Source organism: Humulus lupulus, chromosome 1 (genome assembly GCF_963169125.1).
Source record: "Humulus lupulus chromosome 1, drHumLupu1.1, whole genome shotgun sequence".
Taxonomy (NCBI): Eukaryota; Viridiplantae; Streptophyta; class Magnoliopsida; order Rosales; family Cannabaceae; genus Humulus; species Humulus lupulus.
Genome location: NC_084793.1, coordinates 271071684 through 271090288, shown reverse-complemented (window position 1 = coordinate 271090288; position 18605 = coordinate 271071684). Strand labels below are relative to the sequence as shown.

General features: G+C 31.1%; 2 protein-coding genes across 2 annotated transcripts; both read right to left on the bottom strand.

Annotated features, from left to right (window-relative positions):
* Window positions 1-9763: 9763 nt before the first annotated feature.
* On the bottom strand, window positions 9764-10641 carry LOC133834412 (uncharacterized). Its single transcript, XM_062264022.1, has 2 exons — window positions 10257-10641; window positions 9764-10140 (listed from the first exon to the last, which is right to left on the bottom strand). Exons 1-2 carry the CDS (start codon window positions 10639-10641, stop codon window positions 9764-9766), a joined length of 762 nt encoding a protein of 253 aa, XP_062120006.1.
* A 2437-nt stretch (window positions 10642-13078) lies between these two features.
* Window positions 13079-14184, bottom strand: LOC133834403 (uncharacterized). Its single transcript, XM_062264011.1, has 3 exons — window positions 14094-14184; window positions 13745-13989; window positions 13079-13669 (listed from the first exon to the last, which is right to left on the bottom strand). Exons 1-3 carry the CDS (start codon window positions 14182-14184, stop codon window positions 13319-13321), a joined length of 687 nt encoding a protein of 228 aa, XP_062119995.1. The 3' UTR covers window positions 13079-13318.
* Window positions 14185-18605: the final 4421 nt, after the last annotated feature.

The following is an 18605-nucleotide window of genomic DNA, read 5'->3' as shown; positions in this document are numbered from 1 at the left end:
GTGTTTCATGGTCACCAATTTAGAATTTATGATACAATTACCAAATTTTCAGACGTTTCTCCTGGTACAAAAAGATTTGTAACAAAGAACAAAACTTATCCCTAGTTTGACTTTCCTTGCTACAACTTTGATTATTCATAATTATTTAAATTTCTTTCTTTCTTTCTTTGTCTCACTCTCACTTTCCTGGAGGTGCAAATATATGTGTTTTTACATTTGCATTTGCACCATTGCATGTTCATTTGTGTGTTTGGAATTTGTGCACGAGCTAATTACTCTCTTGAATAAATAAAAGCATTTCATTTCTTGGTTTTCTTTTAAATTATGGCTTTCTATTTTTTGTAATTTAATGATTTGCTTATTTGGCTCAATCTGAATTGTTCCCCAGGATTCCCATACAACTAGCTGCAAATTGAAGTTGTAACAAAGAGCTTTCACCAGTTGAATAGAGGTATAATAACTGCGTTTTTTTTTTTCTTCTGTTTTTGCTGGGTAAGCACTGACTTGATTTCCATTTCATCATCTTTTATACTTTCCCTTTGATGAGCATGATATTTGGTCTGGTTAGATTTTCTATTGATTGTGATGCCTCCTGATACGAGTTTTGATGCACGTGCATATTGTAATGATCACATATGGTAGTTCTAAAGGCAGTAGTTCTTTCATGTGGTCACTATGTGTTTCATATTGAGTTTATTCGATTCTTCCTTTTTATTTGTTGATTTTTCTTAAGGAAGAGGGTGTGTATATATATATGTGTGTGTGTGTGTGTGTGTGTGTCCCTTTCAGTCTTGTTTAAGAATTAAGATACAGGAAATAAAAAATTGCATGTTTGTTTTTCATTTGTAACCATTTAGAAGCTTAAAAAGATCCTTTTCTTCAGTTAAATTTGATTGATTGATTTTTTAACTCAAAGTTGAGTGTATATGGCATAATTTTTGTTGAACTTGTGTTTGGCTGTTTGGTTTCTGTTGAATAGAATAATCACGTGGAATGACTATTACTTTGTTCTAAGTGTTCACAGTGTAGTATATTCTTTGAACACTGAAACTAGAAACTAGAAACTAATGGTACAAGGAGTTGAGTGTGAAAATAGAAGATAATAAAAAATAGGAAATGATGGTTTACACAACGCTACTATGTTAGGGAGGAATAATATTTTCTTATGGTGTTTTATAATACCATTAATATTTTCTGAAAATTAGGCTTGTTTTCCTTTCTGTTTTTAAAAAGATTTATAAAGCTTATGACTTTAGCTAAAATTATTTAAGAAGGTTGAAGATTTTTGTTCGCTTTTTTTTTAAACCACAGAATTCCCACAAATGAGATTTTGTATTTTTGATTTTTGAAAATTTAAGTATTGATATTAGAAAGAAAAAAAAAACTATGTAGAAAATTTTGGAATAAGCTGAGAAAAATGAAATATAAATGTCAGGAAAGTTTTCTGTTTCACTTAGGAAGCACTTGACTTTGTTAATGTTTGTTTGTTTTTAGGTGATACAGGAAGAAAATATATCAATAATGGCCGCCAGGACAATGGTCAAGTTCCATACACATACACACATACATGCAAACTTTTATGTTGGATGTACTACTCTACAACCATACTTTGCTTTGCACTTATTTCAATGAAATTCTTTTCTTTTTCTTTTTTAATTTCCAAATCAATATCCTTCAAACTTTCACTATGATGAGGACTCAGGAGCTACCAAAAACAAAAAAACAAAAGCAAAAACAAACACAAACACAAGCGATGGGGCTTTTCTGCAAAGGCATACCGGCACTCTTTCTTTTTCTCTTTGGGTCTTCTACAGGATGTGGAGGCGATGGGGCTTGGGATGATGGCATGTAATGGTTCGTACTATGACAGAGGTATCTCGGTACCTTCCTTTTTCTAGTCCTTCTCTTGCTCACCCTCTCTTTATCTTCTGCAGGTGGTGGCGACGACGAGCTCTCGATGATGAGGCTTGGGATGTTGGCAAAGGGATCTCACTAACCTACCTTCTATTTCGATACTGGGAGTCTCTTTTTCCATCTCTATTTTGTTTTTGCATTTCACTCTCATTCTCTCTATTTTAGTCTCTTTCCCATATTCCTTTTCCTTCTTTATAATATAATTGTCGAATAGCTAACTCGTACTCTGTTTCAGCTAGTGTTGTGTCTAGGAGAACTTACGTTCTACACATTTTTCTCTTTCATAAACAATAATTTAAAACAGAGAGATGGAAAGGAAGTCTAACTATAGATTGGCATGCTATCAAGGAAACTAAGTTTGAATTATTCATCTAATGAACATTGTTTTTTTTCCCTTCCCCTTCTATATATATATTTTGGCTACAAAAAGAGCACAGTGAAAATAAGATTGAAAAATAGCTATTCCTATTTGGCATTGGCTGGCCTAAACTCTTAGTCTATTGCCAAGTTGTTGGTAGCTATTTAGACAGCTTCTGTTCTGGCTAAGCTAGCTATGATTTTCTTCTTTAATAAGCATTAGTAATATGAAATCTACAAAAATGTTATCATATTAAGCCACAAAAAATTTGTTGTGAAATATGTTGATAAAAGCGAATCCATTAGACTGTTGCAATGGAAATAAACTTATCGTGTCTTTTTCCACCATCTTTTGCAGTCCTTATTTGTTCTTACAAATTTAGTTGAATTGATGACAGCTGCGAGGGCTTTGGAAATGCTGAACTTTTCTCTTTTAAATGGAAGGCCAATTAGGGTTATGTACTCTCACTGTGATCCTAGTATTCACAAAAGTGGGGCTGGCAATATTTTTATTAAGGTATTTGTGTGTATTATCTAATTTTGTGTTTTGCTGAAACTTTAAAACATCACAGTTATCTGCTGTGCTTACTTTATATATAATTTTCTCTTGTTGGGACTAACTTTTCTTATTGTAAAATTGGTTACAGAAAATATTCCAACTATGGTTCATAATTTTCCAGTGTGTTTAAATTTGACATTTATTATGTTTGAACCCTTAACTGCATGAGTTTTTGGAGCAAATAATTATTTCTCCTTAACAATTGATAGTTTGTTGATGATAACTTCCAGAGGTTTGTGATTTTCTATAGAATTTTATAAAAAAAAAATGCACCTAGCTTGAACTTCAATTTAAACACGTTAAAAAAATATTATAATTTTAGTAGATGTTTTCCTTGATAAGATACTCATATTACTCTTACACTGGCAAACCACTCATAGTGGAGCAGATCAGCAATAGAAAAAACTCAAAGGCTAAATGGGTTTTAGTGAGAAATGGATGATACTCTCTTTTATGTAGCCTTTAGTTAGACTTAAAAGTGGACAACATGTAGTTTTAAAATTTTAAGAGTGCAAGTAGCATTGTTGATTGGACTTTTATAGCCTTCATATACTCTTTACAGACTACAAGGATACACATATCTGAGTATCTGATTGGCTTTCAGTAATTTCAATGGCTTCAGTTTTATGATTATGTTGATATATTTAATGGTCAGAACTGTTAAATTAATGTACCAAGAAACTTTTGCTCATTTCTGTTTTTCTATTCTTTGTATTTTGTATGCACAAACTTATGAATGCCTTGGTGTCTATATTCTTTTTTGTTTTTTTATTATTTTTCATGGGTAGCTTTGCACATATTGTTTGTGACATGTTTTTATCACAAGTTGGACTCTTATTATGATCACAAGTTAAGATTGTAAATTCTCTTATGTTTAAGATATTCACTATGGCAAGTGATGACCAATAATGATTTTTTGTAATTTTTATTTGTACAAGTGCATTGAATTTTTTGTAATCATTTGCTTACAGATCCTTTTTCAATGGCACCGCAGAAAGCTCTTGAAACAATTGGGAAAAATTTTGAGTGCTCAGTATGAAAGGTGGCAACCAAGGGTGAGGATATTATTGGCTTGTACAGAGTTCATATAATATTGTCTTAGATTTAATTTTATTTACCTTTGAAAATCTTTGAGCAGGCACGATATAAGGTCCAGCCTGATCCTACTGTGGATGAAGTGAAAAAACTTTGTAATACATGTCACCGATATGCCAAGTTTGAGAGGGTCCTATTTCATTATAATGGCCATGGTGTGCCTAAGCCGACTTCTAGTGGTGAAATTTGGGTTTTCAATAAGGTCTTCTATTTCTTTGAAACTCTTTTATGTGGTTTAATTTAAGGTCAATCACTAGAGTCTTGCTTGGTTTCTCACCAATGTTATTGGTACTGCAGAGTTATACATAGTATATCCCTTTGCCAATTAGTGACCTTGATTCGTGGTTGAAGACACCCTCCATATATGTTTTTGATTGCTCTGCAGCTGGGAATATTGCGAATGCTTTTATTAAGGTAAAGCTTTAACTCAAAACGTATAATGAATTGATATATGTATTGATAATTAAGGTGCTATGTGACATGAATTCATTATCTGTAATTTAGATATTTATATATAAATATATATATATGTATATATAGTGACTTGATTTGATGGTTTGGTAGCTTCATGATTGGGTTGCTTCTAGCTCCTCTCGATCCACAAAGGATTGCATTCTACTTGGAGCTTGTGAAGCACATGAGACTCTTCCACAAAGTGCTGAATTTTCTACAGATGTGCTTACGTCTTGTCTCACAACACCTATTAAGATGGTTTTGAGATGGTGAGCTTCTTTCCTTGTTCGTCTGTTAGGATCACCTATCGCGTTTATGCATCTTTATTTGAGATCATACAGTTTTCTGGTTTTGCCTTGTGGTGTTTATTCCATATTGGATGCTTCCTAGTTATTTTTAGTTTGTCAACTGAAAGTCTTTTAGCTGTGTTGTTTATTTAAAGCTGTAGGAAGTTAGAAATGGCAGTACTTTCTAATTAGCATGATTATTGATACTGTAGTGTACTGTGCATGATTAGCATGCTATGAGACTGAATTATATTTTATGTACTTGTACAAATGTATGTATTTCCATGCTTAAGGCATACATTCATTATAATGTCGTCTGTGGATTCTGCTTACATTATATAACCATATTTTGACTATGTCAATCCTTTAGGTTTTCTTCAAGCTTTTGGATTTGTGCTTATCTCATTATCTGTTTTTATTTCTTCTTTCAAATTTGTGATAAGTTTCTGATGGGTGCATTGTGTAACTATTAGATTTTGCTTGGTTTTATTTTCTGATGGAATTTACAGTTGCTGATAGATTTTTGGGACCAAGGACTAGTTCTTTCGTTAATCTTTGAAGATGCTTCATTTTCCATCTTTTATATTTGATGACAATGCATAATAAAGTTTACATCTTTAATAAACATATGACAGTATACACACACACACATGCATCACATAGTTTTGACTAGTGGTCATCATTTTAAATAGTTTCTGCATTTGTCCTTGTTCACTTCATGAAGACCTTAAAATAATAATATAAACACATAAGTATTTATCTTAGTTTTCCATTTTCTTCTTTTGAAGTTTTCAATGTATCATTTAAGAAAAGACTATAAGTTTGTTGTTGTGGTGGCAAGAACTTTTATTCTGTTCTGGGATAGATTTAGTACCAAAATCAATATAAATGTCTACTTCTATGTTGGTTTTTTGCTAGCATGAACTGAAGTCTATAAGATGCAGCATTAGGAATAGACCACATTCTACTTCTACTTCATCAACAGTTACTAGTGCTACACTAGTGTAACATCCTTGTAGTTTGACTCATTACAAATCAATGGAGTTATGTCTGTTGTATAAAAAGAAGATATGACCACCTGATCTTTTAAGTGAAGTGATTTTTGCTTAGATTCTTCGTGCCTATAAATAAATTACCCTAGTTTCCAGAGGTTGTTGGGTTTGTATTAACAGATGATTTGAACATTTGAGTTGTAAGTTTGTGTGTAGATGTTTTCTGATGTGTTTATTTCAATGTTTAGCATTAACCGCTATCTTTAGTTTTATAACAAGACCTGCACTTAGCTGTAATATCTGGGTCTTTGCCTATCAATTTATATGTATGGATTATATATTTGATCTGACCAATGGGCTTATTAGTTCTTTTAGTTTTTGAGAATTTTGTTATTCTGCTGATTTTAATGGAGGCTGAAATTTCAGTTCTGATAGTACTGCCAGATTTTTCTTTCATCTCTTGATGCTGCCAATCTTGCTTCTTCCTTTTGAGACTTGTAAACGTACTATTCAGTGGTTTTTAATGAAATTTTTCTTGTGTTATTTGACTTTCTTTCTATTCCCAAAATCGTATTTGGATTCCCAAGAGGTACATTTTCATACTCAAAAAAGAACCAATGTATTATAATTTAGTGTTTGGTTTCTTTGTTTGCTTTGTGTAGTTGTGAATTCATTATTTTGTATGTGGTGTCCTCTCTTGGAAATAATTTCCATAGCATTTTTCTTGAAGTAATTTGTGATGCTAGATAATAACAATAAAATATTTCTTTGTTTATTTTGCAGATGTGACAAGCGAAATAGAAAATGATACTTAATTTTGAAGGCTTGTTGTTGGGCAGCTGTAGAATATTTTGTGTTGAAAGTAGTAACTTTTCAATATGTTGAATATTTAAGACTACTTGAATACTTAAAGAACATTTTGTTGTTGATGGCAATGTTGAATGTGTTAAACTAATTTGTGGATTGTTAATACAATGTTGAATGGTTTTACTTTTTGTTATTTGAAAATCAAGTTCATTTGATGATGCTAGTATATATTAGAAAGCTAGTTTTAATTATATAAATAAAAAATAAAAATATAATAGAATAAATTTATGTTATATAAATGAATATATAATGAGAATTTAAACTTATCTAAATATTAAAATAATACGAAAAATGTGTTATAATATCTATTACAATAACACTTTTTATAAGTAAAGAATTTTGTTATGCAAACTTCATTATATAACACAAAAAATGTGTTATACTAAAGTGTAGTATAACACAAAAAATTTGTTATACTAAAGTGTAGTATAACACAAATTTATAAGTATTGAAATGTGTTATATAATCGACTATAAATAATATAATTAAACACTTATCTATTTATTAAAATAACACAGAAAGTGTGTTATCATTGACAGTATAATAACACATATGTAGAACAATGATAAAGTGTTATGTAAAGTATCCTGACCTACGATAACATAGTCGGTCTTAACACGTCAAAAAGTATTATGGTATGTTTTGATAACACATTTTTGGTCTTATTAAAAGCATTTTTTCTTGTAGTGTAAGTTCCAAAATAGCATTTTTTGAGCTCCCAGTCAAGAGGATGTCATCAACATACACAAGAAGAAAAATGGTAAACTCTTGTGTATGTTGAACGAACAAAGAGTGATCTGACCTAGTGCAGAAGAATCCCAAAGAGAGAAGTGTCTGTCTGAGTTTGTTGAACTAGGTCCTCGGTGCCTGTTTTAACCCGTAAATAGCCTTGTTGAGCTTACAAACCAACTGAGATCCTTTAGAATCTTCAAAACTAGGAGGCTGCTTCATGAAGACTTCTTCTTGTAGATCTCCATTTAGAAAACACATTGTTAACATCTAGTTGTCTCACTGACCAATCTCTAGATAAAGCAATAGTAAGAACTGCTCTAATAGTTGTTGGCTTTATAACTAGGCTGAAAGTTTATGTAAAATCAAAACCAAATCGTTGTAGGAACCCCTTAGCTACTAGACGTGCTTTGTGCCGAGTAATGTTGCCTTGTTTGTCTGTTTTGACTTTGAACACCCATTTGGAACCAATAGCTTTTCTACCCGATGGAAGTGGTACAAGAGACCATGTATGATTTTGATTTAGAGCTTGCAACTCCTCTTCCATAGCTGTCCCCCTTTTTTTGATTTAGAACAGCCTCCTTAACTGTTATCGGTTTATGTGTAACCAATAGAGCTCTTGGTTTATATACCCTTGCCTTAGCTCTTGTGGCCATAGGATGTGTATTAGTTGGCCCACATTACCAGCTTGTGTCCAAGAGGTAATAGAAGGTGAGGATGGTTGGGGTGGTGTGTGAGAAAGAGATTGGGATGATGTGGGCTGAGAGGGTAAGGTGTTGTCAGATGAGGTTGAGAGTGATGTATGAGGCGTGGTGGTATATTGTGGTCCCTGTGAAGAGTGAGAGAGAGATGGAGACATATGAGGTTCTATACTATTGGGAGGTGACATAAAGGATGTAGCTTTTGGTATGATAGATGAAGCATGACTATTGGAAGGAGTGGAAACATGACTAGTATTGGGTTGTGAAGCTGAGGTAGCATATGGGAAATGATGCTCATTGAAAATGACATCACGTGAGACATAAATCCCACCACTAGAAGACAAACATTTGTACCCTTTATGTTTTATACTATAGCCTAAAAAAGTACATTGGGTAGAACGAAGTTGAAGTTTGTGCTTGTTATAAGGCCTTAAGTTGGGAAAACAAGCACACCCGAATACTCTCAATTGTGAGTAATCTGGTGACTTGGAGAATAACTTTTGTTATGGAGTAATATTACCAAGAACAAATGAGGGTAATTTGTTTATGAGAAAAACTGAGGCTCGAACAGCCTCATCCCAAAATTCTAATGGCATTGAAGCATGAGCTAATAGAGTAATGGCTATTTCCATGACGTGTCTGTGTTTTCTCTCAGCAACACCATTTTGTTGGTGTGTGGTGGGACATGACAACCTATGAATGATGCCATTTTGGGTGCAATATGAATCAAGAGGTCGGTATTCACCTCCCCCAATCAGATTGGACAACTTTAATTTTGCAATCAAATTCATTTTCTACTTGTGTTTTGAAAGTAATAAAAGTTTGGGTGGCTTTAGACTTGGATTGCAGTAAAAACACCCATGTGTATCTAGAGAAGGCATCTATGAAATGAATATAATAACAATAGCCATTAGAAGAGGCATTGGGGGAAGGTCCCCACAAGTCAGTATGAATCAACTGAAGAGGTTTTGTGTATTGAGTGTCAGATCTTTGAAAAGGAAGTTGATGCATTTTGCCTAAACAACAAGCATTACAGGAATCATGAATTATTTTATTCCTAGGAAAAATGTTACACTTTTTCATTACATTTTGTACAACTTTAGTAGTGGGATGTCCCAATCTGCTGTGCCAAAGTGAAAAGAGAGTACAACCAGACTCAAAGCTAGTGGTCATTTGAGCAGAATTGGTTGAATACAACTTGGATGAACTTGACTCTGATGAAATGGACTTGGTAGACTCAGAATGTTGGTGGAGCTTCATGGTTGAGGGATTGATGACATAAAGGCCATGTTTAAGTGATCCTTGCATCAGAATTTCCTTCTAAACCTGATCTTTGACAGCACAATGGTGAGGGTAGAATTCAAAATAGGCATTATTGTCAAAGGCAAATTGGGACACACTTATTAAGTTTTTGGAAATGTGAGGCGCATGTAAGACACGATCCAAAACCAAATTTTTAGAAGTGTAAGGGGTATTAAAGATAACCTTACCAGTGTTTTGTATCTGTAGACCCATGCCATCGCCCATATGAACTTGTTCTGGGCCAAGATAGGATTGTTTCTGTGTAAGAGTGGAGTCTGTCATGCTGTAGTGGGTAGTTGCTCCTGAATCCGGATACCAAGATTGATCAATGACAGTGTTAGCAGTAGCTATATTAGCTGAGTGCTTCTCAATCCGGATACCATGGAAGGCCATGTTGAATCGCTGATAGCATCGAGCTGCAATGTGTCCTGGCTTAGAGCACAACTGACATATCGGGCGAGTAGTGGAAATTCCTGGTGTAGAACTTGGATAACCATGACGAAGAAGCTATGAAAAACCAGAAGAACATGAAGTGCAAGAGGCCACCGCATAAGGATTCCATGAACCACGCCCAGTAGATCTACCGAGAGAAGAGGAGTTTGAAAGAGTGGAAGTGGACGGTCTTGATTCATGAATTGAAGAAGAGGAACCTCTGCCTCGAAATCCCCTTTGAGTGGTGAGATTTACAGAGTCGATTGGTCGATTGTGGATGTCCATGCGATGTTCTTGAGAGAGGAGGAGTGATTTAATTTCAGCAACTGTGTAGGGTTGATTTCTTGAATTAATAGAGATTACGAAAGTGTTGTATTCTGGAGGACGACCCTTGAAAATTGCTACAATGTGTTCTTTGACAGAGACAACGTGGCCGACGGAACCCAATCGATCTACCACCGTTTTGATGTAGCAGATAGTCATTGATGGAAAGAATCCCTTTCTTTGTATTATGCAATTGATTATGAAATTGATCAATTTTAGCAGAAGTTTGGGTGGTGAAATATACCTCCAATGTGTTCCAGATATGAGCTGAAGTTAAGCTTCCAACAACTCGTGTAAGCACGCCTTTGGACATAGAGGAGAGCAACCAAGAATATAGAAGTTGATCTTGTGTTTACCCACTGTTTGTAGAGAGGATTGATGGCGCCAGTTTGGGCATCAGAGTCAGTCAGAAATTTCTTGGGAGGAATCACAGCTGAATCGATGTAATCATCAAGATCGTGGCCTTTAATAGCAGACCACACCTGCGGACGCCATAGAAGAAAGTTATTGTCGTCAAGCTTGACTGAGATTTTGTGCGAGAAGACAACTGGTGAGAATGCAGCGGTGGGGAAGGAAGTGTCATTGATGGCGACGGCCGGAGCAGGCAGAGGGACAGTGTTGGAAGTCATCGCCGAAGAAGAAGAACAAGAACAAAGGTCGAAAAACGAAAAAAAAAAAGAGAGGATTAGAATGGTTCTGATACCATGTGAGAGATAGTGTGTGAACAGATTTGGAGAAAAAGCTTGTGCCACTTTATTGATAGAGAAGAGAGTTTATATACATTCTTAGACAAAGAACCAATTGAGTTGTTACAACTGAAATAGCACAATAGCTAACAAACTAACCACAAGTAACAAATTAGCAAAATAGAAGTGATTAGCCTAACAGAATTAACTGAGAATCTAAGTGACATCTGTAACAATGCTCATGCATCAACATTCTTATGATTTCGGCTGGTCTGTATACAGTTTTTGGATCCAGGAGATATGGCTTTACAAACTCGCTCATTACAACAATTTTTTCTTGAGGGTGGTCACAAACTAGTTCATTCAATTAGCATGTATGTTTTTCATTGAAATTTCTGACTTTGTACATGGTTATTTTTCTGAACTTTGATGCTTGAAAATACCGTCTGATGATATTTTTACTTTATGTTGAAAATTAGAGTGGATTGAATATAAATTCATCGAATGTATCATCATGCGCTTGTCCTTGAATATGTCCGTTGTGGATTTCTTTAGAATGGGTTCCATCTTCCAAAAGTTGATATTCATCACTATATATTGAGGCTTCAATCATAGAATGATCACGGACAACACAATCTGCTATCTCCTTTGCTACTTCACACCAACTTCGTGATTTTTCAAGTTCTTACTTGCTATAATCCGTATGGTTTGTTTCTGAACTTTCTCCAACACCTTGAGACATTTGATGGTCATTACTATTGATACCATTGGCAAAGGTTAATGACAGTGGGAACTTGGTCTCATTTTTGGCCTGTTTAATGATTGTTTTAAAGAAATTAAAAGAGTCATCATCATGGATCTTCATTGGCGGCACACTATCTCTTGGATGAAACTTTATATTAATGATTGTTTGTTGTATTTCAATGCACAGTTTTTTCCTGATCGTGTTTTGCAAATCCTGAAAAGAACTATTAATGGGTAGCAAAATCCCGGTCATCTCAAAATCTTTGTATGTGCACTTGATTTTCCCATGTTCCATTATTGTAATAGAACAGCAATGTTAACATGTTTGTACACTACAGGAAAACAAGCTATTACCGGCGGAGAAAACCGCCGGCAATAGTCAGAAAAACCGCCGGTAATACTTTTACCGGCGGTCTCCGCCGGCAAAAATCCGCCGGTAAAAACCGGTCAGTAAAAGCCGTTATTACCGGCGGAATTAGCCTCCCGCCGGTAATAATATTATTACCGGCGGATAATTACCGGCGGATCCCGCCGGTAATAATTTGGTCAGAATTCATGTCTGACACATTATTACCAGCGGTTTCCGCCGGTAATTGTAAAATATATTTAAAAAAAATAATTAATTTTTATAAATTATAATATAATTAATATTAAATAACTAAATTTATAATTAAAAAAATTTAGAAATAAAATCAATATTATTTAAATTAATATCCAAATTAAAAATACAACTTTAAAATACTAAAATTGTTTTTTCAAAATAAAAAAACATACACTTAAATTTAATAATAAATAATAAAACCTAAACTAATTATTATTGTCTTCATCAAAAGTTTCATTTAGAAAATCTTCAACATTCGTGCTTCGACTCAAACCTTCATGAGACTGTGGTGCTGGTGGCGAAGGATAATATGGCTGAGGCTGTGGGCGAATCAAAGGAGACTGCTATTGTTGTTGATTCGGAGAAGTGTAGTACTGCTGATTATAAACGGGCTGCTGTGTCGATCCTCCATAATGAGGATATATCGGCTGCTGCTGCATGAACGGCCCAAATTGACCATACATAGGTTGTTGTTGCTGTTGCTGTTGCTGCTGCTGCGGTAATCCTCCAAACTGACTTCCCATAGGTTGTGTCTGAGGAAATTGGGAAGAAAGTCCAAACATATAATTAAAAAGTGGCGACTGAGAGGAACCACCAGATATGTTTGGAGAATTTTGTTGTGGTTGCTGTGGCATCGACGACGTCCCCGGGCTTTGATTAGATGTACTACCTTGTTGTTGAGAAGGTAAGAACTGCTGCAATAAACTTTCATAGCGTGGGTCATGGAGGGAAGAATCAGTCTGCAAATTTCCTGACTCGACCTTATCACGCATCTTAACCCACATCTCAGCCAAAACTCCCATCATCTCTGGAGTCACATTAGTAGGAACTTGTGATTGAGTTTGGCTTGAACTTTGACTTGTGGAGCTAGATGGTGATTTCTTCCCTTTGCCTCTAGGCTTGTATCCCACTCCTATTTGATAATCAGACCTCGAGCCAAGGACTTTATCCATAACCTGATACTGTATTGATTTAGCAGTAGAACCTTCACTAGAAGCAGATTTCGAACCTGACCGACTACTTTGAATATTTTGCCTCTCCATCTCTTGGGTCATTTGTTCCTGCCAAAAGAAAATGTTAAAAAACCAATATTACTATAATTTAAGATCAATAAAGAAAGAAAAAACTTTAACTTACATGTAGTTCTTTGCAAGTTTCGCTAACCCAAGTCTTCGTAGATTTTTTTATATGAGTATCTCTCCAAGCATCAATAGCATGATCATCAGGTTCATCCTACAAAATAATAGTGTTAGTTTAATTAATAATATAATAATATCAAATAAAGTTAAGTATTTTACTTACATATTCGTTACGGATCGCTGCCATTGATTTAGAGCCTTGCGTCGACAAATACTTCATTTCCTTTCTATTTTTCTTGTTCTGCGTGGATCGCGCTACAAACTTTGGGCTCAGAAACAAATCGACGATTTCTTTCCAGCTCTCCTTCGAGCACAAGTCAGGAATAGCATTGAGAGCACTATCCAAATCATTCGGATTTCCAGAATAATATTTTTGGAAATGAGAATGCCTAATATTCTTTCTCTCTGAATATCTTTTGCGCATCTCCGTATACAGAGTTCCCATAACTCTTTCAGGTTCTGGATGCCCATCGATATTATAGTAATACTAAAAAAAAATTGTTAGTTTAAATTTTTATAGACTAAAATGTATAATATAAAAAAATTATATATTTTTTTTTACCTTCATCTTTTGAACGACCTGGTCTTTATATTGCTGAGGAACATCTTTAAAATCTAAATAATGTCCCGGCAATAGTAATGTAACTTCAGTACTCAATTGACGAACAAAAGCTTGGTGCTCAGTACCAACCACTTTGTCTGTCGCCGGATCAAGTTGCAATTCAAGTGGTTTGCCAGCATCCCGCCTTCGTTTTTCAATATTAACATTACTGGCAGGGCCACGTCCCCTCCTTCTTGCAGGACGATCTATAAATTTGTTTAATACATAAAAATAAAAATATTAGTAAATCTTAAACATTTAAACATATTGCGATTATAATATATCTCATAACTAAAATTTAGATATTAACCTGACTCGCAAGTTGAGGGTATCCTGCTAGGATCTGTGGGGTCTTGACCACCACCATCTCCACCGTGATGGGATACTATATCAGCTGACATGTCTCTTGTATTCATAAATATTTAAGATTTAATAATAAGAATAGAAATCAAATTTAAGATTTAATATCATCAAATTTAATTAAGTAATGAAATAACATTAAACAAAATCAATATCAGCATAAATTGGAAAATACAAATCAAATTCAAATTTGTGTGTTTGTTACAAAGGTAATCATTACATAAAACTAATAATCACTATCGCTTCCATCATTAACTAAATTAGCATTAACATCATCTTCACAAAAATCAATTAATAAATCATCTTCTTCATCTAATTCTTCATCTGCTTCTTCATCGCCTAACTCGTGATCCTCTTGACTAACATTTAAATTTTGTACTGTACTAATGTCAATCGAATTTTGAGTAGGTAGCATAACCAACTCGCCAAGATCCACAGTCAACACAAAATTTGATGAGCTAATATCATGTACCACATCAATGTCTGAATTAGCTTCACAGTTCTCGACGTCCCAAATTTGTCGATGGTTTACACCCTCAACAACTTTCCACTGATTTCCTCTAAGTAAATCATCGAGATTAAAGACTTGCTTCGCTTGATTTGCAAGTATATATGGGTCATCCTTGTACCATTCCCCACTAGTGTTTATACTAGTAATATTATTCTCTATAATTATTTTCTTCCTTCTTGGATCTGTATTAAACCACTTACACTTGAACAATGTCACAGAATATGTGCCAGTAAATGTTAACTTTAATACTTCTTCAAGTATTCCATAATAGTTAAAATCTTCTGTTCCAGCAACAAATACTCCACTGTTTTGAGTGCTCCTCTTTAAATCTCGTTTGGTTGACATAAATCGAACACCATTCACTATACAACCTTCGTAATAAGCTCCTCAATGATCTGATCCAGATGCCATCTAAAGTGTTATAAAAGTATATAAGTTTACGATATGTGAATAGTCTTATATTTTAAAGTGTTACAAAATGTTTATAATAGTCTATTATAAACATTTAATAGTTTTATGCTATTTTATGTTTTGTCATCATATTTTATGCTATTTTATCTAATTTATCCTAATATTATTTATTTATTTATTTATTATTATCTAATGTTTACTAAAAAATTTATTATTTAATTAATTAGTTAATTATTATCTAATTTTTCCATTATTTAAATAAATTATTATTATCTAATGTTTACTAATTATTTAATTTATACTTAATTAATTAATTATTTATTTATTTTTTAATTAGTTATCTATTATCTAATTTTTCCTTTACTTAAAATAAATTATTTAATTAATACTTAATTATTTATTTATTTATCAAATTATTAAACATATTATTAATTTAAATGTTTACTTATTATTTAATTAATTAGTTAATTATTATCTAATTTTTCCTTTATTTAAATAACTTATTATTATCTAATGTTTACTAATTATTTAATTTATACTTAATTAATTAATTAATTGTCTATTATCTAATTTTCCATTTACTAAAAAATTATTTATTTAATTAATACTTAATTATTTATTTATTTAATATTCATTTAATTATTTATTTATCATATTATTAATTTAAATATTTCCTAATTATTTAATTAATTATTAATTAATAATAATTAAATTATTTAATTACTAAATTAATTAATTAATTATTTATTTATTTAATTATTTATCTATTATCTAATTTTTCCTTTACTTAAAATAAATTATTTAATTAATACTTAATTATTTATTTATTTAATTATTTATTTATCATATTATTAATTTAAATCTTTCCTAATTATTTAATTAATTACTAATTATTAATAATTAAATTAATTAATTACTAAATTAATTAATTATTTAATTATTTATCTATTATCTAATTTTTCCTTTACTTAAAATAAATTATTTAATTAATACTTAATTATTTATTTATTTAATATTCATTTAATTATTTATTTATCATATTATTAATTTATATCTTTCCTAATTATTTAATTAATTATTAATTAATAATAATTAAATTAATTAATTACTAAATTATTTATTTATTTATTTATTTATTTATCTATTATCTAATTTTTCCTTTACTTAAAATAAATTATTTAATTAATACTTAATTATTTATTTATTTAATTATTTATTTATCATATTATTAATTTAAATCTTTCCTAATTATTTAATTAATTAGTTAATTATTATCTAATTTTTGTTTTATTTAAATAAATTATTATTATCTAATGTTTACTAAATATTTAATTTATACTTAATTAATTAATTATTAATTTATTTAATTAGTTATCTATTATATAATTTTTCCGTTATTTAAATAACTTATTATTATCTAATGTTTACTAATTATTTAATTTATACTTAATTAATTAATTATTTATTTATTTAATTAATTAATTATCTATTATCTAATTTTTCATTTACTAAAAATTTATTTATTTAATTAATACTTAATTATTTATTTATTTAATATTCATTTAATTAATAATAAATAAATTAATCATTTATTTATTTATTTATTCCACATATTTAATTATAACTATTTTAAAAGCTGAATAATTAATATGTAATTAATTGAAATTATTTTTATTTAATTAATTATATAACTACTCTTTTATATAATTACTTAATAATTGTTTACATATATTATTTAATACTTACTTTTTAATAAATACATTTTTAATTATTTGATTTTTATTATTCTCATATCAATTCCTATCTAAGTTATTAAAATAACTTTTTTCTATAATTTAATATTTATTATATTATTTTTAATATTTTATTTATCTACCATTAAACTATTTTTTTAATAATAACAATTTATTAATAACAAATTTATTAAAATCTAAACTTCATAATATTAAAATAATTTTAATTAAACTATAACAAAAATACATTATAACATTCTAACAATATAATAACAATTTAACAATAATAAAAAATTATCTATTAATAATATCTAACAATATTTTAATATTCTTTAAAACTAACTAAACAAAATAAAAATGTATGAAATACAAAATTACTTACCTGTAGTCCAACAATAGCAAGATTCAGTACTCCCAATGAAGCCCTGAAATATAAGCATATATATATTAGTTGTAAGTTAATGGAATATTTAAATTCAATATATATAATTAAGAAAATTGTTCATAACCAAATATTAACCCAAAATTTTTATTATATATGTATTTGATTAAAAATACAATCAGCCAAAAAAAATATGAAAATATATACATGATATTAGAAGAACAGAAAATTATAATTATAACCCAACTCAAAAATATAACTCAAACAACATCAGAAAAATATAATAGATTACAACAAAAAACATATAACTACATACCCAGACCGATTATGATGAAATAATGCTGAATACAATCCCAAAAAGCTTTTGAAAATGGAGGATATTGCCACTGGTATGCGTTCGGATATGTGGAGAGTTTTTGAGAATTTTTGACACTCGGACAAACGGAGGCGAAGAAGACGGATGGGCAGAATATATAGAATATTATTGCCGGCGGAGTAATAATCCGCCAGCAATAATAGTCCGCCGGTAATAATCCGCCGGCAATAAGCGAAAATTAAATTGGGCGGCAGGTTTGCCGCGTGAATAAAATCGGATTATTGCCGGCGGATTGTCCGCCGGTAATAATAGATTTTCCGCCGGGAATAATTAAATAATTTAAAAAATAAAAACAAAATTAAAAAACATGATTAATACCGGCGGACTCAGTTTTCCGCCGGTAAAGATAGTATTATTACCGGCGGACTGACTCCGCCAGTAATAGTTCCGCCGGTATACCACGTTTTTGTTGTAGTGGTATGTTTGATTTCAAATAATATACCAAAATATTTTTTTATATTCCATCTAAATCTTATAAGAACTATTTAATGTAAATGTAGATTTCAATAATAGAAAGGGCAATACATATTTTAATATTTTATAAATATTAAATATTTATTCATTGTATATAATTACTTGATTAAGCACTTTCCCTAGCAGATCATTGTTTTCAAAATACTTACCAACAAATTATGGTTTGGTTGAAATGTTTATAAAAGCTTTTTGGTTATTTTTTTTAATATATAATTTATTTTTCTTATTAAAAAAATATTGAATCTAAATTAATTGTCATTCCATATTAGGCACTTTATAAACCCACAATTTATTTTAATAATCTGATATTAACATTGATTAAAAAGACATGTATATTTTGCATATATTTTTTATATCTCAATTTTTGGGTTTCATTTAGACAACAACAAATCTTATATTGATCATTTAGAATTTCATTCAAAATTAAAATCACGATAATGATAGAAAAACAAAATCATGATAAAGATAGAAAAAGATACTTGTACTCAACCTTATATGAATGTGGTGGCTATTGAGTTACATATGATTTTGTTTGTTGGCCAAGAATGAGATTCTCAAGAAGTAAAGCAGATTTC